The sequence below is a fragment of the Macrosteles quadrilineatus genome, unplaced genomic scaffold, assembly GCF_028750875.1.
Source record: "Macrosteles quadrilineatus isolate MER2022 unplaced genomic scaffold, UCM_ALF_1.0 Scaffold_4__1_contigs__length_99947679, whole genome shotgun sequence".
Lineage (NCBI taxonomy): Eukaryota > Metazoa > Arthropoda > Insecta > Hemiptera > Cicadellidae > Macrosteles > Macrosteles quadrilineatus.
The window spans coordinates 27604517-27625140 of record NW_026542597.1 but is presented as its reverse complement, the minus strand read 5'-3'; the positions used below and the strand labels follow the sequence as shown (position 1 = coordinate 27625140).

General features: G+C 32.6%; 1 protein-coding gene across 1 annotated transcript in view; it reads right to left on the bottom strand.

The window, feature by feature from the left end:
* LOC128991378 (serine/threonine-protein kinase Pak) overlaps nucleotides 1-20624 on the bottom strand; it is a 48118-nt gene that overhangs the window by 7269 nt on the left and 20225 nt on the right. The window contains exons 3-10 of the mRNA XM_054414184.1: nucleotides 14554-14749; nucleotides 5494-5653; nucleotides 3577-3800; nucleotides 2479-2786; nucleotides 1926-2112; nucleotides 1442-1634; nucleotides 951-1147; nucleotides 430-567 (exon numbers count right to left, since the gene is read on the bottom strand). Of these exons, the coding sequence (XP_054270159.1) occupies nucleotides 430-567; nucleotides 951-1147; nucleotides 1442-1634; nucleotides 1926-2112; nucleotides 2479-2786; nucleotides 3577-3800; nucleotides 5494-5653; nucleotides 14554-14749 (1603 nt within the window). The remainder of the gene's footprint in view (nucleotides 1-429; nucleotides 568-950; nucleotides 1148-1441; nucleotides 1635-1925; nucleotides 2113-2478; nucleotides 2787-3576; nucleotides 3801-5493; nucleotides 5654-14553; nucleotides 14750-20624) is intronic.

Genomic DNA, 20624 nt, shown 5'->3' with positions numbered 1-20624 from the left:
CACGCACGGGCGCTTAGTCTATGTGGACGGGCAAATGCAAGGTTAAACGAGGCCGCCAACCTCTTTAAAAAAAAAAGTATTAATAACTTTGTACATTTATCATTATAATTGTGATAGTATTGAAAGTTTGTCAAAAAACGTATAATCTGTAAACCAATTGGATGGAAATGTCTAACCTTAAAGTCCGCTGATCTAGCCTCACAGTAGTGGATAGTTGTACTAAAATCTTACTGTTAAAATCTGACAAACAGCCAGCTTATTTACCTAAAACAATTGGGATATTGCTGTGAATCTATCAACAAATCTATCCACTAGTGTGACGTCATGGATCCTGCAGCATGGCCTGTTTTCCTAGTGAGGCCTTGCCTCAATTTGACAAATTCTGGTGTTAAAAGGTGGCCTGAATTTGACAAATTCATGGTAGTTTACCTTTAGCAGTTCAGATGCAGAGGCCCTCAGTTCTACCTCCACTTCTAGGCACTGATCTAAGAAATCCTGGAAGATCTGGGAAAGTTTCTCTTTCTCCTTTATCTCTGGTTTACCGTTTGTAGCAATCAGATATAAAGCCTGCAACATAACGTGTGATGCTGTGACTAAAAGTTGTTTGTGATAGAGTTGTTAGAGATAGCTACTAGTTACTAGCTACTAGGGCACAAGTCGCCGAAAAATTCTCTTACAAGGTATGAGGAGAGAGGCTCAATTATCTCTAAGGCCCATAGCGCATCACATGCAAACTGCGGGCCTGTTTTCATCATTAAATTTTCAATGACCTAATAGAGGACGATGAGTAATTGTCTATGTGAAATATCAGAAAAACAAATCACAGCTGATAGAAAGCATGGATGTTGTTAGGAAGCATAGATAGGATGTCACTTCAGTACGGTATCCAAAATTCAATGCTACAACAATAAATGTTCTCCTCAGCTGGGATTGTGATTGGATGTACTTACACGTAGAGGGTTCTCGTTGAGGTAAGGTGGTTCTCCCTCAATCATCTCAATAGCCATGATGCCAAGTGACCAGATGTCCACCTTGGGCCCGTACTGCTTCCTCGTCACCACCTCTGGAGCCATCCAGTACGGCGTGCCTACCATGGTCGTCCTCTTGGACTGCTCGGGGGAGATTTGTGCACAGAAACCAAAGTCAGCTGCGGAAACATCAGTAGTATAAGACGGTGTCATTCAACCAACAGAAATGCTTAAAGCCTTAAACAGGAGACAAGTCAGGTATTTGACTATTAACTTACTTTACTAGATTAAAGTAAATGTTTAAATGTTTGCAACCACTTACAGGATTGAGAGCTTGCATTGACAGCCTACTTTTTCCATGTTATTTATTACCAATTGCACAAAATAATCACAACTTCACATACTCTGGAATGGACTTTTGGCAAGTGAACACTTAAATAATATAATAAATAACAAACTAATGATTAACTTACTCAGTTTGACACTGCCGTCAAGTCCCAACAGTATATTGTCTGACTTGATGTCTCGGTGAATAACCTGGTTGCTGTGTAAGAATTCGAGTGCCTGTAAGACCTCACGACACACCGAGGCGATCTGTCCCTCGTCCATACAAGTCTCTGTGACTACGTCAGTCAGTGAGCCACCCGGCAAGTACTCCATCACAACCTGTCACAGAATCACAACTAGAGAAACGGATGTTTTAGCCTATAAGACCTCATGCAAGGTGTTTCACAAAATGAACTCATTAAATTCCCATATTTTCATGCCGGTGCTTTACAAATTTTCACTGGATATTTACCACCACCTAACGTATGTAAGTAAATAAAAGAGCTTCTATAAGCTATTATTAGGTTCCCACTTGAACTTAAAGAAGAAATTCACATTTTATTGCTTGGCTTTCACAGTCATATTAATTTTCAAGTTCAATTAAGGTCTTGTATACATTTATTCACTCACCCACAGTTCCTCGCCCACCAAGTAGCTGTCCAGGTAGTTGACAACGTTGTGATGTTTGTTTTCTCTCATGACCAAGATCTCATTGATGATTAGTTCCTTCTTGGGCTGCTGAGACAGATTCATCTGTTTGATTGCCACTTCCATACCTGTTGATGCCTCAATAGCTGTGTATACTGTCCCCGACGCACTGTAACAGGTGATACAGGTTAGTATTGTATTATTCATGAACATTTTTGACTTGAGATTGATTAACAATAAGGTCAGATTAACCCTGTATTTAGCGAAAAATCCACCTTGCAACCTTCATAAATTTGATTCTTTGTTGACTCGTCTCCTTATGTCTGAATCAACATAAAGTGAAACAAGGTAAGGAGTGAATGGAAATAAGTGTCTACTTACTGTTCATTAACGTACATCACACAAAGACAACATCAAATTATGAAGACACAAAATTAATCCTATCCATGGCAAGAACGACAACTGAGCTAAAAAACATATATATTCTGACTGGCAATTACTGTAACAAAAATACCCTGAAGTGGTAATTTCTTACCCTTGTCCTATCTTTTCCATCTTGGCATATTTCCTGTTGGGGTCACCTACACTGACAATTGTCCGTAACTTCTCTAGTATCTCGTCGTCACTCAGTTTCTTCTTCCGCGCCGTTGAACTACTTGTGTTGGTGTTTGTAGTAGTAGATGTGTTAGTATTTGTATTGGTATTAGTAGTATTGTGATTCTTATTCTTGTCTAGAACCGTTGTTGCCGTCGGTGATGTTGTCGTTCCATTTGTTGTTCTAGGTGATACTATAGGCGGTGTTGGAGTCAGCGTTACCGTGACATCTTCCACAGGTTTTGTGTACTGTTGAAAAAAACCATGTTAGATTAAGAATAATAGGCATCCCTATCTAATTTAGTAATATTACAATTTATGGCCAAAAGTCAATTGAACAAACTAAATTCTTGATACTATGATTAAGAGGCAAGTTAGTAAATAATATGGAAAGAATACAAAAATATCAAAAGACTTATTAAAAAACTATACTTCCTTAAAAATCCTACACAAAGATAATTATAGTGAACAATATTATGCTGACATAAAAAAAAAAACTTTTATCCCATGGACTCTTGATATAAAATAACTTCCTGAATGAAATAGACAGAAATTTAGCTCTTGTGATGTTTCTTTCATGTACAGTAAGTGTTTTAGATGAATATCAAATTAACTTTGTCAACACCAAGTAAAACTTGTTTTCTACACGTTGTGTGCAATTAATTTGTCAATTTTTCATCACCTTGAAACAAATAAATTATTTGACTGAGCATAAGATCTAAAGGAATCTAAAGGAGGTGGATAAGATCTAAATCTTATTCACCAGTAAATCATTCTCCTGGTCATTCTACGTTTAAAAGACTGACCGTTTAAATAATCTGTTCTTTCAATCTTGTATTTTTTCACTATGTTTTAAACCATGTGTAGCCTACTGAAGTAATGAGCAATGACTTCTTTATATTATTAAAACATCTAATCAGTTCTGAAAAATCCCTGAGAAATTTTCCACAGTGAAAAAGGTTAACAATTGCATTGCATTCAAGGTGTTACAAAATACTGCAAAACCAAATTTTGCTTCATTTAATGCTATAAAACTCACGATGCTCTTGGTGCGCTCTGGCCTGGTGGCGACAGGTGGTGGGGGTGGCTCATCCTCCTGTTCCGAGGTTGTGGTGGGGGGATGGCCCCCCTCTGTGTCAGGAGTGGTGGAGGAGGGAGAGCTACTCGATGGCTGCGACAAGCTGTGCTGACTGTGTGACTGCGACTGTGACGAGTCCGAGTGGTGGGGAGTGTGTCGCAAGCTGGGGCATAGGTCCGCCGTCGCTGCACACACATATTTACACACTACACACTAAGATCTTCACTTTCACATTGGATATTTACCAATCCTAAGTGGGAAATAATAACACTTAGGACACAGTAAAGGACAACAGTATCAATATTGATAATAATTTATTGATAATAATTTGCAAAGCAAAAAAACCAATTTAAAGAACATATAAGTTTAACTTTGAATTAAAAAATAATTTATTTGGCTATGTAGTAGAGCTAAATGAGTTTTGTGACTTAATTTACCCGATCAGCCTTTACAACAGTTGTCAATAGAACAAATTTAAAACTTAAATGAAAGGTAAAATAAAAAAGCATTTGGTATTTAACAGATCTGAAGACTTTGCTATCAAATAGTTTTATCAAAGTATATAAAATTATGGCTGCACTTTACTTTAGGTCCTACACTCATTCGAATGAAAATATTGATTTTTTGATTGTTTAATACGATATATCGTTTGGTTAGTTAGGTTAGGTTAACCTTACCTACCTAACCAAACGATATATCGAATGAAACAATCGATTAATCGATATATCAATCGATATTTTTTCATTCGAATGAGTGTGGGACCTAAAGTAAAGTGCAGCTAAAATTATTCATGTAAAAGAGATGTACCTACAATTCTTTAATAGTGGTTTAGTTATGTTTTTAATGTTCACCAATAAAATAATAATAAAAACCTGATTGAAATCCAAATTTGTTAAGAGATATAGGCTAAATCTTATTGATATAATAAATTTGTGTCTAAAATATGTCACAGTATAAATTCAGTGTGAATTTGAAAACAAATTAAATATTGGAAAATGTTTTACAGATTGTATGAAAATAAATCAATGCTAAGAAGCATACGTAATATAATACTAGTTGGCATAATGTACCACTGAAAACACGTCACACTCTTGGTCAATGGCCAATAGTTTGGCCTTACTGTCAATTGTTACTTTTACAAAAAAAAGGTGTGGCTGTACAATTTTAGTTTAGTTCAACCTTAAATTAAACATACTACAACACCGATTTTGAATATTTATGGCATAAATTTTACGTCAGTTTTTGCTTTGTAATTTAATGTCCAGAAACATCAGAGTGTTTTATATGATAGTGTTGTGGGTTTGTTGACACAGGGGTCTAAGTTTTAGATGGACTGTCACAATCATTAATGGAAGATTCTGTCCCCATACAATTATTTTGCAGCCTGAAGATGAAATATTTTCTTATGTGGTTCTTGTTGATGCACATTAATGTTGTGAATCACACCACACAAAATACAGTGGTCAGAAAAAAGTTCTCTTTAGTACGAGAGGAAAACTTCTAATGCATATAAGAAAGAGCTGTGAAATATATTGATTTGTATATTCAGAGCATTCTCATGGTTTTTTTGTGGTTAGTAGGCTAATCAATTTGTAGCAAATTATATAACATCTTTGATAGGACCTTTAGTCAACAAAATACAATAAACAAAAAAATACCTTAGGCCTACCTTATATTTTCCCTTAAGTGATCTACTATTCTGGTTGAAAACATGACAGGGTTTCTTTCACTACCACCACCCTGCCATCTACTATTGATTGAGCATTCTCAAGAAGTCTTCCTGGTGTGATTGTAGAAATTTTCAATTCAGTTTGATGTCCAGTAACATAAATGTATTATTACCAGGAACAAACTTTAAGCTCTGTGTTTTTTACTCACCGACCATCTTGGTGGTAGTCATATACTTGGAGCCCTTGGTCTCCTTGCTGGAGTGGTCGAACCAGTTGAGTACGTCCAGCACTGCCTGTGGGTTCTTCTTCTGCTCCTGTTTGCTGATGTTGGAGCTCATCAGCAGCCGTGCCCACGCCTCTGGCATACCCTGTAACACACCACTATTGTAGTCCCACTCAACTGTAAGTTCACAACTTCAACTTGTTTTGTAAAAAAATGTTAAATATGTTTATTATGTTGAGTTTTTAACCAATTTGATTATTGACTTTTGGGTTCTGAGGTAAAAATCCCATATATTTACACATAATCCTTAAGATTTGAGATACTGTATTGAGGTTGTATTGTAATATATATGGGGTATCTCACGTAAGGTGTCTTAAATTGATTATGGAAAAACGGATAAACGTAAAAGGATGAAATAAAATAATTTCCTGCTAAATCGACCCCAAGGAATAAAGTAAAAATATTTCTGATAGCCTATTTAATAAATATTTCCGATACAGGGATCAAAGAGGAGTTTTTGTGTAAACAACAAAAAACCTAATTTTCCTATATCAACTGTATGTTATTTAGTTTTAACACTAAATGAAATGGGGCCATTAGTGTAAAACCCAAATGACATGCATCTGATATAGGAAAATTAGGTTTTATGTTATTTACACAAAAATTAATAGAGATACTAATAGATAGTAAGTGTAAATTATAAAGTTGTTAAGAATTAAAAAAAAAACACTTATAAAATGATGTGCCACTTGACATATTGCTATTTAAAAATGTTTATAACATAAAGCCTTTGGAAATTTTTAAAAATCATTTTTTTTAATAATAATTATTTAAAAAAAACTGTTACTTGTAGTATATCACAGTAAAGCTAATTTCATAACGAGTAAGAAAATTCAACCGTAGAAGAGCTAAGTGCATTGGTATAGGGAACACAGAGTATTAAAAACATATTGATTTTTCCCCAAAAAACTGCCGTTATTTTAAAATGGAAAAAGATAATTAATTTCCGTTTGTGCCAAAATGTTTGTCTATTAAATACCTTTAAAATGATTATAACATGACATGTGTTTACATTTGAAAATTCCTAGATTAAAACTAGTGACCTCAGTTTTTGGCTAGCCCTGCATTGGAAAAAAGTTAAAAATATATACGTTATTCCTTGGGGTCGATTTAGTGGGAAATAGTTTTATTTTATCCTTGAAAGTTAAGCATTTTTTCCGTAATCAATTTTATACACCTTAATTGGGGGGGGGGGGGGGTCTTGGGGGTATATAAGAATTTTCTAGGTTTTCATTTGATGGCCAGTTTGGTGATGAAGATGTGCAACTTATTTGATATAGTATCTATATATTAAAACGTGATAGGGTTTTTTTATTTCACGATTCTGAATCAACCACTTGACGGATTTTCATGATTTTTGTGTTGAAAGAAAGATAATTTTGAGGGGGTAGCGGATTTTTATCTCCCTGGAATTTTACCCCCTGGGTAAACGTGACGTCACAAACCAGGGGGGAAAAATTCCGGCCGCGAACTTTTGAGTTTCGCGACATCAGCTCGATGGATTAAACGTGGAATTCAACATATATTTTCACGGTTGTGAATTTATCAGAACACATCAAATTATAAAAACCTAGAATGTACGGCCCGGATTTTTACCCCCGGAATTTTACCCCCTGGATTTTTACCCCCTGGCCAGATATATAAATTAGTGAGAATGATTAATTATCTTCATTCTGTTTTAATTTAATAGTAAACATTTTATTATTAAGTAGCCTATCTTAATTTATTTGTAATATCAACTAATCGAACAGGTTTTTTATTTTCATTTTGTGATTCGAGTATCAGGATTTGATCTTTGAAGCCAACTGTTGATTAATATCAATATCACGTATAAACAAACATCAGAATGGTAATTGACTCGAAGATTTCTTTAACGATTTATTATACAACCGTGGTAAAACAATGTTTTTCGTTCGTATTGTAACAATAACAAAATATGCCTTATTGTTTGTTTTATGAAGAAATGTTCACCCAATTATTATTTAAATGAGTTACTCAGTTTATTTTACATACTTATTAACCAACAGTTGGCCCCAAACGCAAATCCCGAGAATCAAAATTAAACAGCAAATTCTGTTGACTTAGTTAAGATTACAAAATAAATAAATAAAGATAGGCAACTAAATAATGAAATGTTTATAATTAATTAAAAACAGAAACAAGAAAATCAATCAGTCAATTTGTAAAATCGGCCAGGGGGTAAAATTCGGGGGGGGGGGTAAAATTATGGGGGGCAAAAATCCAGGGGTAAAATTCCGGGGGGTAAAAATCCGGGGGTAAAAATCCGGCCCGTACATCTTCAGTTGTCTAAACGCTAGTTATATGGACAGGGGGGGGGTAAGATTCCGGTTTTTATCGCTAATCTAATTAATCACGCTCTGGCTATTTTCATTAGACTTCCATATCCGCGGGGGTAAAATTCTGGCCGCTAACAAACTTTTGGCCACTCAGGTTACTACATCATAGTGACGTCAGCTTTGCCTAGGGGGTAAAATTCCAGGGGGATAAAATTCCGGCGACCCATTTTGAGAACTAGGGAATGTCGAAGCCATAATTTTAGTTTAGGGTTTCAGTTTTTTGGAAATTAAGTTTTAAATTTTAAAAAGGCTAGCAGCCGACGCTAACATTCTACTCTAGCTTATGGTATAACAGCTGTAAACATTCCGCGTTTTTGAACAAAAATTCAGCTTTTGGATAAAAATGAAATGACACACGTAGCATTGACTTGTTAATACTATGTGTAATGCTATAACCATTGATACGTTTATTTAATCGGTAAGAGGATGAGAGTTTATTTAAATATAGATAGTAAAAAAAATAGATGTTCTAATTTATTTTTTTGAGCAGTCTTTAAAGTACAGTATTTAGTTTGTTTTAGTGAAATATAATTAGTTACATTTAACAGCTGGTTGAATCAAAAATATTCTATAGAACTATGAGGTTAGTTTACTCTGTGATTTTGTCATTGATTATAGGAAATAAGTATGATTCTATAACCATTGCTGTATACGAATCGAAGCTCACGAGTCTACAAAAGAAAGCTAATGAAAATTATTTTACTATTCGACTTTTTGAGGAAAGGTTGGGGAAATAACAATGATCACATGTTTTAACTCATCTTGTTTTAAGCTTTCTCTTTACTATCAATTTTGAACTGCTTAAACTATGCCTGAATTAGTAATAGACACACTATATACAGTTTTAATAGACCACTCGATTCCCGTACGTAGGACGGGCCAACAGCTCGTATTATTTTAAGATTTTTTAGCAATTTTTACAAGTTGTTGATTTTAATATTTTGCATTGTGATTGGGAGTTATTTGCATAACCTGCGTACTAGCAAATATACATTTATGTAAGTACGTACAGAAATTGCAATCATAATCAAAGCTCATCCTAATTCTAGACATGTGTTTTCCCTCCTTCTATTCTAATTCATTTCAACCTGCATATTTTAAATGTTGTTTGTACCAGATATGTCTACTATTAGAGTACATATTTGATTTATAAGCTCTAGATAGGCGTCTAGACATTCCCCTAGTTGCATGTCATGGCTATAAACCCACTGGTTACCTTGGGTGGAATTGAATGATTTCTACAGATCTGCACCTTGGCCTCATAGAATCAAGATATCTTGAGTCTGAATTTTAAAATTTAAATAATATATTATAAACGTTTTGAGGTTTAAATGTAAAAACTACATTGAGAGTTGACATTTTTTCAGAATTAATTTGGTTGAAAATTTGGTAAATATAAAACAGCTGATAACATGTATCTTTTCGCTCACAAAAGAATTTCATATCACAAAATAAACACCTTCACTATTATGGTTGTCATAATTAATTCCAATTTATTATAAGATGGTCTAATTTATTTTAGTCAAAAAACAAGACACTTCAAAGAAAATATTATATTGAGAACTTTAAAAATAGAAATACAAAGGTCCAATAGCTATCCCATTACAACCCAACACCTGGTTGGTTATTTTAGTTATAAGATAAAAATTTGTTTGAAACTCTTACAATTAAGAGTCATTGGAGGCTAGCGGCCATCTTGGATAGCAGCTGCTGAAGATTTATTTACCATCCAAAAATATTTATTCAAACACCAAAGTGATTATAATTTAAATATCTAGTATACTATGAGATTATAAATGTTCTTTGTAGCTTTGAATTGTTCTCCAAGGGAGTCCATGGCAGCTACGGCCATCTTGGATTTGCCCACCATAAGAGCAATGTTAATTTTGTTAATTTCAAGCAGCCGCTGAAGAGTTATTTACCATCTCAAAATATTTTTAGAGTGATTGTAATTTCAATATCTAGTATACTGAGGGATTAGAAATTTTCTTTGTAGTTCTTTAATTGTTTTACGAGTTAGAATGTCTAGGCTCCAAGGACTCTTAATAAAGATTCTATGAAGCCACACAATATGCTCTTACATTAAACATACAGCAGGTACAAACAATCACATACATTAACAAGACATTATTGTTTACATAAAGATTTAACTTTAGCAAGCAATGTAGCAAAATTTAAAGCAAATAGATTATAACAGTGGAAACCATTCTTAGTGCATAGAACATGTATAAGGTGCCAAAGCAAAATGAGAGTAGTAAAGTAAGTAAAAGAAGATTATAAAGTAGTAAAGTAATGATTATACTATGTCATAATCAATGTATTGTCAAATTAAGAAACAAGTATTACATTCAAGAAAGACAGTCAGAAATCTATAGTGTTGATGATTATTCAAACAGTAAAATCTTTGAGTATTTATTTGTGCATGAACCATTAACATAAATCTATTTGAATGACATTTAATGCAAACTGCAAAGTTTAGATAAACTGATTGAATACAATTGTATAACAGACATTCAATAGTAAACATGTATGTACTCACCAACATTTCTGATTTCATCTGAATAAAACAAAATTCTTATTGAAAAGCTAGAGATACATCTTTGTTTTATTAAGTCCTTATTTGTAATGCAATTTTTAAATATTCAAGGTCTAGACTACAGTGCTCTGCATAATCCGAAAGAACCAAAATTATAATTGAATGTTTCAAATATTTAGAAGTTAACCTAAAATTAATTATAAAGAGGGTGACGCGTCTGAAATTGCACATTTTAATAGGATCAAAATTAGTTTTTAAAGCATAACGAATCATGCAGAACCATTTACCTTTCAAAGAAAACTTGCTGAAAAAATTAAAATTTAAGAAAAAATACTGTGTAAGAATTTTAAAATATTTGAATGTTAGTCTCAGACAATAATGCCTATTACAAAGAGTAGACCTATAATTTATGTACCTTAATGATGCGTCAATGATAAAAAAAAGTAGCCTATTTAGCATTCATTTTCATAGACTGTTTTTGTCTCTTGTTTACAATCTGACTGTTTATTAACAACCAAGAAGGTAAACTGCCGTTCAGCTAGCAACAATGGATTTTTAAAAGCACTCTCAAAAAAAAAAAAAAACATAGGCTAGGGGCGAAGGCCTAAAGGTATTTTTAATTGCCATTATTCACTCCACTGGAGGCACATTTAAGCTTTAAAATACCACCTCAATTATATAAATCGATTGAGTAGGACGGGTGAGAAAAGGATATAACAGAGAAGTGTGAAGATTTATAGAGATGAGAGGGATTATGATAGCCTATCAAACAAATCTGGAAATTAATAGAGGTATAAATTTACTTTTTATGTTATTAGTAAGATATCTTTCAACATATTCTAGAACAAGTGAAACAAAGTTTGTGCAAGGCTGTACTCTCCTATACAGGGTGTTTTTTTTTAACTTGCTTCTTTATTTATGTAAAAAAAACTGCAATTGATAGAAATATGAAGTTTGCGGGGAACATATTGAAGTAGATTTTGTGAATTCAACGTTAAGTTCACATTCACCCCCTTTCTCCCCCTACCTTTAACATCAAACTTTTAAATTTCAAGGTACCAAATCAAATGAAAGGGCATGAAAAAAGAAAAAGAATGGAGCAAACTAGAGGTCTATACGTCAATTCTATCAAAAGTTATGGCAGTTCAAAGTTTGAACTTTCCCCCTTTTTTGAGAAAAACATATTTTTTTGAACCGCTATAGCTCGAAAACCGTGAGAGCTAGCAAAGTTTTTATAGAATTTTCATGGTCAGGAATTAAATTTTCCACAAAACACTCTTAGAAAATCGCACTCCTTCATCTTCAAAAAACGCACTACTTCTAAAATTTGTAAAATTTCTCGGATTTTTGACGTGTTTTAAATTGAACAAGCATTTTTCAAAGGTGTGACTAGCTGGCATGCTTGATGCTTGTTGCTTGTACAATTAAAAACACACAACACACAGTCAGTGTTGTCTTTGATTTACAAACAGTTTTAATTACAGTAAGCCACATACCCGAAGCAACTAAGGTATTTTTAAAACATAACTTTATCCAATATTTACAATAATATTCAAACAAGCTAAAACCAAAAATTTGAATATTTTTTGACCCAATGGCCAATATTAGAACAAATATTTAAAAAAAAATTTTGTAATAGTTAAGTTTTAAACTAACTGAAAGTATGCATGGGTTCAGGTTTATTATTTTAGTTTTAAAGTGGTAAATAACATTTGTGAGAGCCAAAGCCACTACAGAAGTGTCATCGTTACCTAAACTGGACAAGGCCAGATAACTGGGAAGGTCGGACAGCACGAAAAATGATAACAATGTTAAACAAAGTGAAACTTAGACAACTGCTAACGAATATGTAACAACAGAAATAAAATATACTTGTAGGTAGCCTACAAGGCAGTCCTACAACAGCACTATTAAAAAATAAATTAAATAGGCTACATTTTTTACCGCCAAAAAATGTATAAACCAGCAAGGAATTAAATAAAAATTCAATTATTTTAATCCTAGGTTTTTTTATAAAATTTAATGATCAAAACTTGCACTCAAAATAAAGATAAAATAAAGGCAAAATAACAAAAGACAAATTAAAGAACTACTTATACAATAAATATTGTTCAAAGAATCAATGCAAATATTTTAATACTTTAAAAATGATAGAAAAAAACAATATTGAATTAATTATAAATAAACATTTTGTTAACTTTTCTGCTAGCAGTTTTGTGCATCTAGTGTTGAGATTCATGTTAGAATCATTCAACTATTATGATTGAGTTTTTTTTTTAATTTAGCTTTGAACACCTAAGCATCTTTAGCTTTGAACAACTAAGCATCTTTAGCTTTGTTCTTACATATTTCTTAATATGTTGCTTGTGCTTTGTATTAATTGATTACTTCCCTGTTAATAATTAAAAGCCTAGAGTTAGCTTTTCATGGTGATTGCCAATATATGTGTCAAATTGTTACTATTGAGTTGCTGTAACATAACAATTTTATATACCAACATGAATATTTTACTTAATTATACTTTGAACACTCGTAGTAGTATTGTGTCTATATGTACGTTTTTACCAGTAAAGGTTTAAACTTATTGACATCAACTTAATTTGATGATCTACTCGTATTACGAAACTTACAGGTGCTATTGCCATTTTACTGCTTCTAAAAGTTCAGATTTAAAGAGAAAAACTCAAAACTTTGACTAGAAATTGTGAAAAGCTACAATTTAAAGCAAATACTTAAGCTGTGCATTTTTTTTATCTAAATCTAATTCAAATTTGCTAAACTAACTCCAGTATGCATACAGAATAAAAGAGACAACAAATGAGCAATAGTAGAAATATAATTTCATGCGCTTTACTTACTTTGAGAGGCAGCTTGAAACAAAAAAGAAAAACCAAAAATTGACAAGTGTATCTGAGGCAAGCTTTAAGCAGGGTGGAAATGTGCAACTGATGACCCACATAACTAAATCTGATGATCTCTGGCAGTCAACCCTTTTCCTTAACCCTTTGCAGTTGATGGCGAGTATATGTCGCCACCTGCCATTTTCCCGACTGCTCGAAAATGGCGACCTATACTCACAAAAAAAAATCAAAAAAGTTTATCTTTGCGGTCAAGTGGCGAGTATAGGTCGCCGGGCGCCATTTCCCCGACTGCTCGAATGGCGACCTATAATTGCCGAAAAATATTTAAAAAATTTGACCTCAAAGGGTTAAAACATCTGTGTTTATAAACGGCCAACAGTAATAAATAATAAATAAAAATAAATAATAATAAATAAATGATAAAATAATAAATAATAATAATGAATAATAAAAATGCCTTTATTTGTCAAGGGTTTCTCAGTAATTGTACTGCTGGATGAGATTTTTACATTTTTAAGAAGCTGGGTGTAATTTGTATTATTTTGTTTCACATAGAATATATACTACGTAAAAATATATTTTAATCTATAAAATTCTATTAGATCAATGTAATAATTAAATTACATTTTGAAAAAATATAGCTAATACATGTCCTATTTTTGAAAACAAGGTTTGATGGATATGACAACAAAGAAAAAAAATATTTGATCAGGAACAAACATCACACTGGTGTAGGTAAGGTAAATTTGGTTTTATAATGACTGGGTGCAATTGAAGGTCCAAGGCAAATGAAATTACAACTTGACAATTGTTTTAAATTTAGCTTGCTATTTATTGTAAGCCTAAGGATAGTTTGTTGATCACTATTTCCTATTGTAATAGCAATAGCACAACTTGGAGTAAATATGAATTTAGTAATTGATGTGACGATAACATCACCACAGCAATAAATTTGAGTTTGATAATTTCAATAAAAAAATACCATATTAAAATTAGAAGTTTTTTTTAAGCATTGGGTTTAAGACCAATAAAACCCATTGAACATAAAAACACTGTATTTGGTTAAACACGTTCTCTATGAGGAAGATCAAAAGGATGCTAAATATTACGCCAAAGGAATTACGCAGGGAGTCATTGTTGGATACTACTTGACCTACAGACGACAAAGTTGCACGTTCCCACAGAGTAACACGACAAGCAAAGCGAGCAAACTCGTCACAACTTAACTCACCGTGAACTCGCCGGTCACAGCGTCAAATCCAACGTGGACTGTGTGTTCAAAATTAGTCGGATAGGAAATGTTAGGCTTCTCTGTTTCTCTTTTCGTTCTTGTTTTGTTCTTCGTTGTCTTCTTCTTTCTCTCGTCAGCGTCTGGCTCTTTCGGAAGAGGTCGCATGTCGACTGGAAGGTTTGGTGCAGAATCACCCCTGAAACAAATATTTTTGTTTGATTTCATGCAACATATTATATACATTTATGACATTAAACATTTATGTCACATATTATACAACATGAACATAAAATGATAAAGTAGCCTATTGTATGGTTGTTAAAAGTTCAATTAATTTGTTATGTCATAATCTATGATAGTTATAAAAAATTGTATATTAGAAATACAGTAATATGATTTGTTTACATCTTTGTTTCGCTCGGCTCAATTAGCAGACCTGAGCATACCTAGTAGAAATAAACTTTTTAAGTCTCACCGGGGGGGATGGAAAAGAAGTCATTAAAAGAAAAGGATTTTTCTACCAAACAATTATTTAATTGCTTTATAAATTTAGTTATATTTTCTTCATTTATTATGTAACCTGGTAAATGATTTTAGAATTGTCCTATATAAGATGGTTTTTAATGCAAAGATAATTCATATTGCACTAGAATTATGCATTTTACATCTGGTGAGTGGCTATTTAAGTAAGATTTTTCTAAATAGTTTTGTTGTGATAATAGATTTAGGCCTATCTAAGATATACTGTGCATTTACTGTTAAATACCTGACTCTTTAAATTTGTTTTTTGATGTTTCATTATATACCAAGTTTGCCTAAAAACTGTCACCAAAAAAACACCCTAATCTTAACCCATCCATAATAAATAAGTTGTTGTAAGTAAGTAATTGTAAGTTCAAGTTGTTTAAGAATGTTGACACCATTCAATGTACATACTTGTATGATTGATGAATAAAGTAATTTTCAATTCAAATTCAATTCAATTCAATAACCTAAATAAAGTTGTAATAATATGACCTTAGAATGCTAAAATTGAAAAATTCTCAACTAAATGTCTAGTACCGGTACTTTAGAAGATCTTGTTTATTTTTCTTGTATGCTTGTGTTGTGTTTAAACAAAGTAAATTTATGTAAAAGAAGGTTTCTAGTGGTGAATGGAAATGATTTAAGCTAAATCGATACGTACAATAAGTGACTTAATTACTTTACTTAATTGACTAATGAGAAATTGTATATTTATTTATTTACTTTCATTCGGTTCTCCACTCAAATGCATCAATTAAGAGTTATCAAACAATAACTCGTACGTTAGTAACACTTCAAACACGGTCTGAATGTGGAGTGAGTCGTAGTGTGATGTCGTGTTGTGTGTGAGTGTGTGCTCATGAGTCACCACCAATCAACCTCAAGGACTACAGGTCCCACTCAATATTATTGTACTTATCTGGTTATGTACCTTAACATGAGCAACTAACAAACTGACACATACTTCCTCTCATTGACTTGACATAAAATTGTTGTGGATAAACGGTGGAGTAATTATGAGTTTTTAAAGGAAAAATCACTTTCCTGGACATTTCTTTCTATTACTTTGAATTTACAGTTTTCTAGGTTCTAAATTAGCCAAATTAAGTCAGAACTCAAAGATAATTTCCACAAAATTAATCTTCACAAAAAATACAATGAAAATTGGTAAAGTTTTTTGTGATCTAAAGTACCCCTATATACAAACAATAGACTATATTACATTATTCAGTTGGTATATCCAAATTCTGCTTAATATCCACGATGGCACAATGTTGTCTGTACAGTAACCGAGTGTGTAATACTTGGAATCTGTTGATGTGTCGACAGTTCAGCAACTAAATGCACCATCAGCTGGTTAGTCAGTAAAAGTAGTCCAGGATGTCCTCAGATAACACTTTGTTGATAAATAACCTATCACAATCTTAAAGGGAATTCTAATTTTGGGTAAAAAAATATATATTCTAATCCTCATTTGATAGATGATTTAACTTACTGCTATAACAGTAATTTTTGTTCATTCTCTTTATAAAACAAGATTGCATGCCTACTTAAGATTACTTTCATACCAAACAGAGTGAAAAATCTGTTTAGTGGACTATAACTTGTCTGAAAAATCACCTTTCTAATTTATGGAAAGGATTATATGATTAAATAATCCAATTAATATTGGGGAAATTATCTGTTAGATTTTTATAGTGTACAAATCTAAAAAAATAGAGTCCTCATTAATTTGTTTAGGAAAACAAATTTCATTTTCTTTTTTTTTAGCTTATTATGATTACTAGCTTTTTTACCTGCTAGTTATTTGTTTGTTGGCGAGACCTCATTAATTTGTTTAGAAATTTCATTTTTGTTTTTTGTGTAGCTTATTAAGATTCCTACCTTGTTCGCCTACTAATTATTTGTTTGTTGATTACCTAGCGTTATTACATTACTAATATGTTCATCACCAATGTTAGAATTTTAGTTTTTAAACAACAGATATGGTCCATAAATGTTGGCATTGTGCTAGCTAACCCATCACAAATATCACTAGTAAAGTTTGCTTAAACTAATATTAAAAATGAAAAATAAATTAAGAAAGTAGTATTAAGTATTTTGTTTCTAAAATCATACTTAGAGACTAGGATGCAATTGAGCATAATCGTAGGCTATAACTTATCCATATCTATTCAAATGAGTTGGTGAACCACCTTCATCGGACGATGGGCATAACAATTTGCAATTTATTTCTAAACCATTATGTAGAGCTTAAAAGAATAATTTAGTATGCATTTAGGCTATTGAAGCAACCTATTTTATGCTTAATAATTATGGGGAAAGTTCCAAAAACTTAATTCAAATCTGTTAAAGATGTAATTTATTCATACTAGGTGAAACCCGTCGAAATCGACGGTTACTTTAAAGGCTTACGCTAACTAATCTAACTGCGATAAATTGAGTGAAATTACACATATTTTGAGCATTTAGCATTGTTTGAATATTAATAAGTGTAAAAACAATAATGCCATTGATTGCGTTAGTTAGTAAATATTGTTGATCATTCCACGAATCAAATATTTCCCATACTGTACGTCATCGGAGTTGTGAGTATGCTATCTGGTATCTCTTCCTTTGGAAGAACCTTTAAATACCTAGTATTAAAATCGTATTGGTGGATATTTTGTAGTTAAACACTCCCGTGATTTCATCAGTGTTATGCGAATTAATCTATGATTTTATTTTAAAATAATTTGTTTGTTATGAAGACACGTTCTAACTTCAAAGGGAGGTACATCCATTACAGTGCAAGTTTGATTTTTCCTTCGTCACGTCGCGTCAGTTCATATCGTACTTCTGTGCCAATGAATAACCCTCTAGCACAGTTTTAAGAAATTGGTTGTGGGGTTACTGTTTAAGCTGCCATTCCTTGACATGGGGGATGTCAGTAAGTTGTCTCAGCCTTATCAGTTACATCAAGTTGTCAATATAATCTCTCTACGGAATGTTAGGTGTAGTTGAATATACTTGAAGTGATGTTGGCTTTTATTCTTGAACTGTTAGGGGCCTCCTCATTTATATGCTAAAAATAATGTAAATTGGCTGTTACGTAAATATTGATGTTTACATGCATTGTTAATCAACTTATCTTATAAATGATGATGTGATCTAGTTTAAAAGGAATATGATCTTTCTGTCAGTGTCATGACAATAGCTGCTTCGATAGTATTTACTCATTGGGCCATTTTTATAGCCAAAATGTCGTGTTATTTTCAATAATGTTACCAACCCAGTGGGCCATGGTCCGTAATATAGGCCACTGTAAATAATTTGTCAAGATAGGTACCATTTTAGGCAAGGTTTCTGTGTTTGGATGTTATTAGAAACGGCAAGAGCACAATAAGATTCTTCTGCAAATGAATTTTATGTTGGAGAAATATAAGCCGAATTATAAAAATGTCACAATGCGAGTTTGAGAATTTTGTAACTATATTATATGGGTAAGTTACATAGATTTTTTAGGCTGCTGCTCAGTGTACTTTAAGAATATGTGTTTTAGAGATCAATTAAATGGTTTTTGTTGCAGAGTAGCGCTAGTAAACATGTACAAACCTTTTCGTTAGTCTAATAACATTCAAAGGCTCTCTAAGGGTTCAAGTTCTTATTTCTATACATATATATATTATGTTTTCACTAAGCTGAATGAATACATCGAAGTAACCTATCTGAAAACCTATCTGAACCTATCTGCAGTATATTGCACTTTTCCAGCTTAATGACTTTCTAAATAATGCACATATTTCTACATAAATATTGTAAAATGTTTTATCCAGTTGCTGTTAACCACTATTAAATTAACAAAATATGGACACGGCTCAAATGGGCACCGTGCCCTTCTGCACTTGTATTATTTTGTATTGTATTACACAATCGAAGATTTTTCCAATGATTGAAAGCATGTATGACATTAATCTTATGAACCTATGATGATCTGTCTAGAATAATATGATAAAATATAGGGAAAATAAGGTGTTAAAAAGGCAGACACCAACTCGTAAAATAGATATAAGATGATCAATAAAAAATAATTGTAAGAGTTATTGTGATAAAAGGATTTTCCACTGATTTCATAAAAGAACTTTATATTGCAAAACATGACATGATACAAAAGAAAATCAATTTTAAAATAAGAAAATAACATTGCAAATACTTCTTTTGGACAACTCAGTAACTCCCAATAAATGTGTGTTGTTTAAAAGACAATTTTAAAATTACCAGCTGTTTTATTAAAAAGTATTATCCATCTGACCAAAATGTAAACAAATCTGTGGAGGGATCTTTAACGGCTTCTGGGGCAGAGCCCTAAGCTAATTTACTTAGTTTTTCTTTTGATAACTCATCTACAGACCAAGACCTTTCTTTGGACACCTCTACCAAGTTTCTACGCCCATCCGTTCTCTCAAATTAGAGGAGGCAAAGTTTCCAATTAAATATTTTGATTCCACCATGTTAATCTTATGGGAGAAAACCCAACTTTGATGGAAGATCCTGCCCAAACTAATAAAGATATCAAAAAACGAAAAACACTTTGCAAAACTACAGATCAGGGCAATTCTTTTGACACTTTAATCATCAAAATCGGTCAAGAAATGAGGGAGGAGTTCTGTTCACAAAAATCGGCTTAGCGTATTATATATATAGATTATAATGTCCATAATAGTTATGTTAGAAAAGAACATATGATGTTTCCTTGGCAACAGAGTTTAGTTGTTTGTTATATTTTGATGAAGTAAGATGTATACACAAATCTAAGTTGTTCATTCTATCAGTTTTACTATTAAATTAACTTAATTTTTGATCCACAAGACGACTTGTTATTTTAGACGATATTTCCAACATGGTAGCAGAACAGAGTGGTTAAATTAATTGAGAAGAAGTTAATAGAATAGTGAATGATGAGTAATGAAAAACAGATTGAAAAATTAAGAGGGACTGAGAATTTCACAACATGGAAAATAGTCATGAAGGTAATCTTAGAATGTGAAGGAGTTTATGGAATTGTTAGTGGAGAATTCGGAAAACCAACAGCAGGTACACCAAATTATGACGAAAAATTGGTAAATTGGTCAAAAAATGATGCAAAAGCCAGAAAATATATTGTTTTATCCCTTGAGACGAATCCTCTACTTAGAGTAAGCAATTGCTCTACAGGAAAAGAGATGTGGGAGAAACTTGTCCACATTTATGATGTCAAGTCAACTGAAAATATTGACATATTGAGAAATAAGTTCCATAACATTTCTTGGGAACCTACCCTTGGAATGAATGGTCATCTAGAAAAGTTTGACGAAATCCAAAACCAATTAACAATATATGGTAAGCCTATTAATGAAGACGATTTGTGTGCTCGACTCCTTCAAACTCTACCAAAGGAATATGATCACATATATGTGACTTGGCACGACTCACCAAGGGAGGTGAAGACATGGGACATTCTACAGAAGAAATGTCTCAACTTTGAATTACGTCTAAAGGACAGAGACGAGATGGATGCAGCAGTAGCC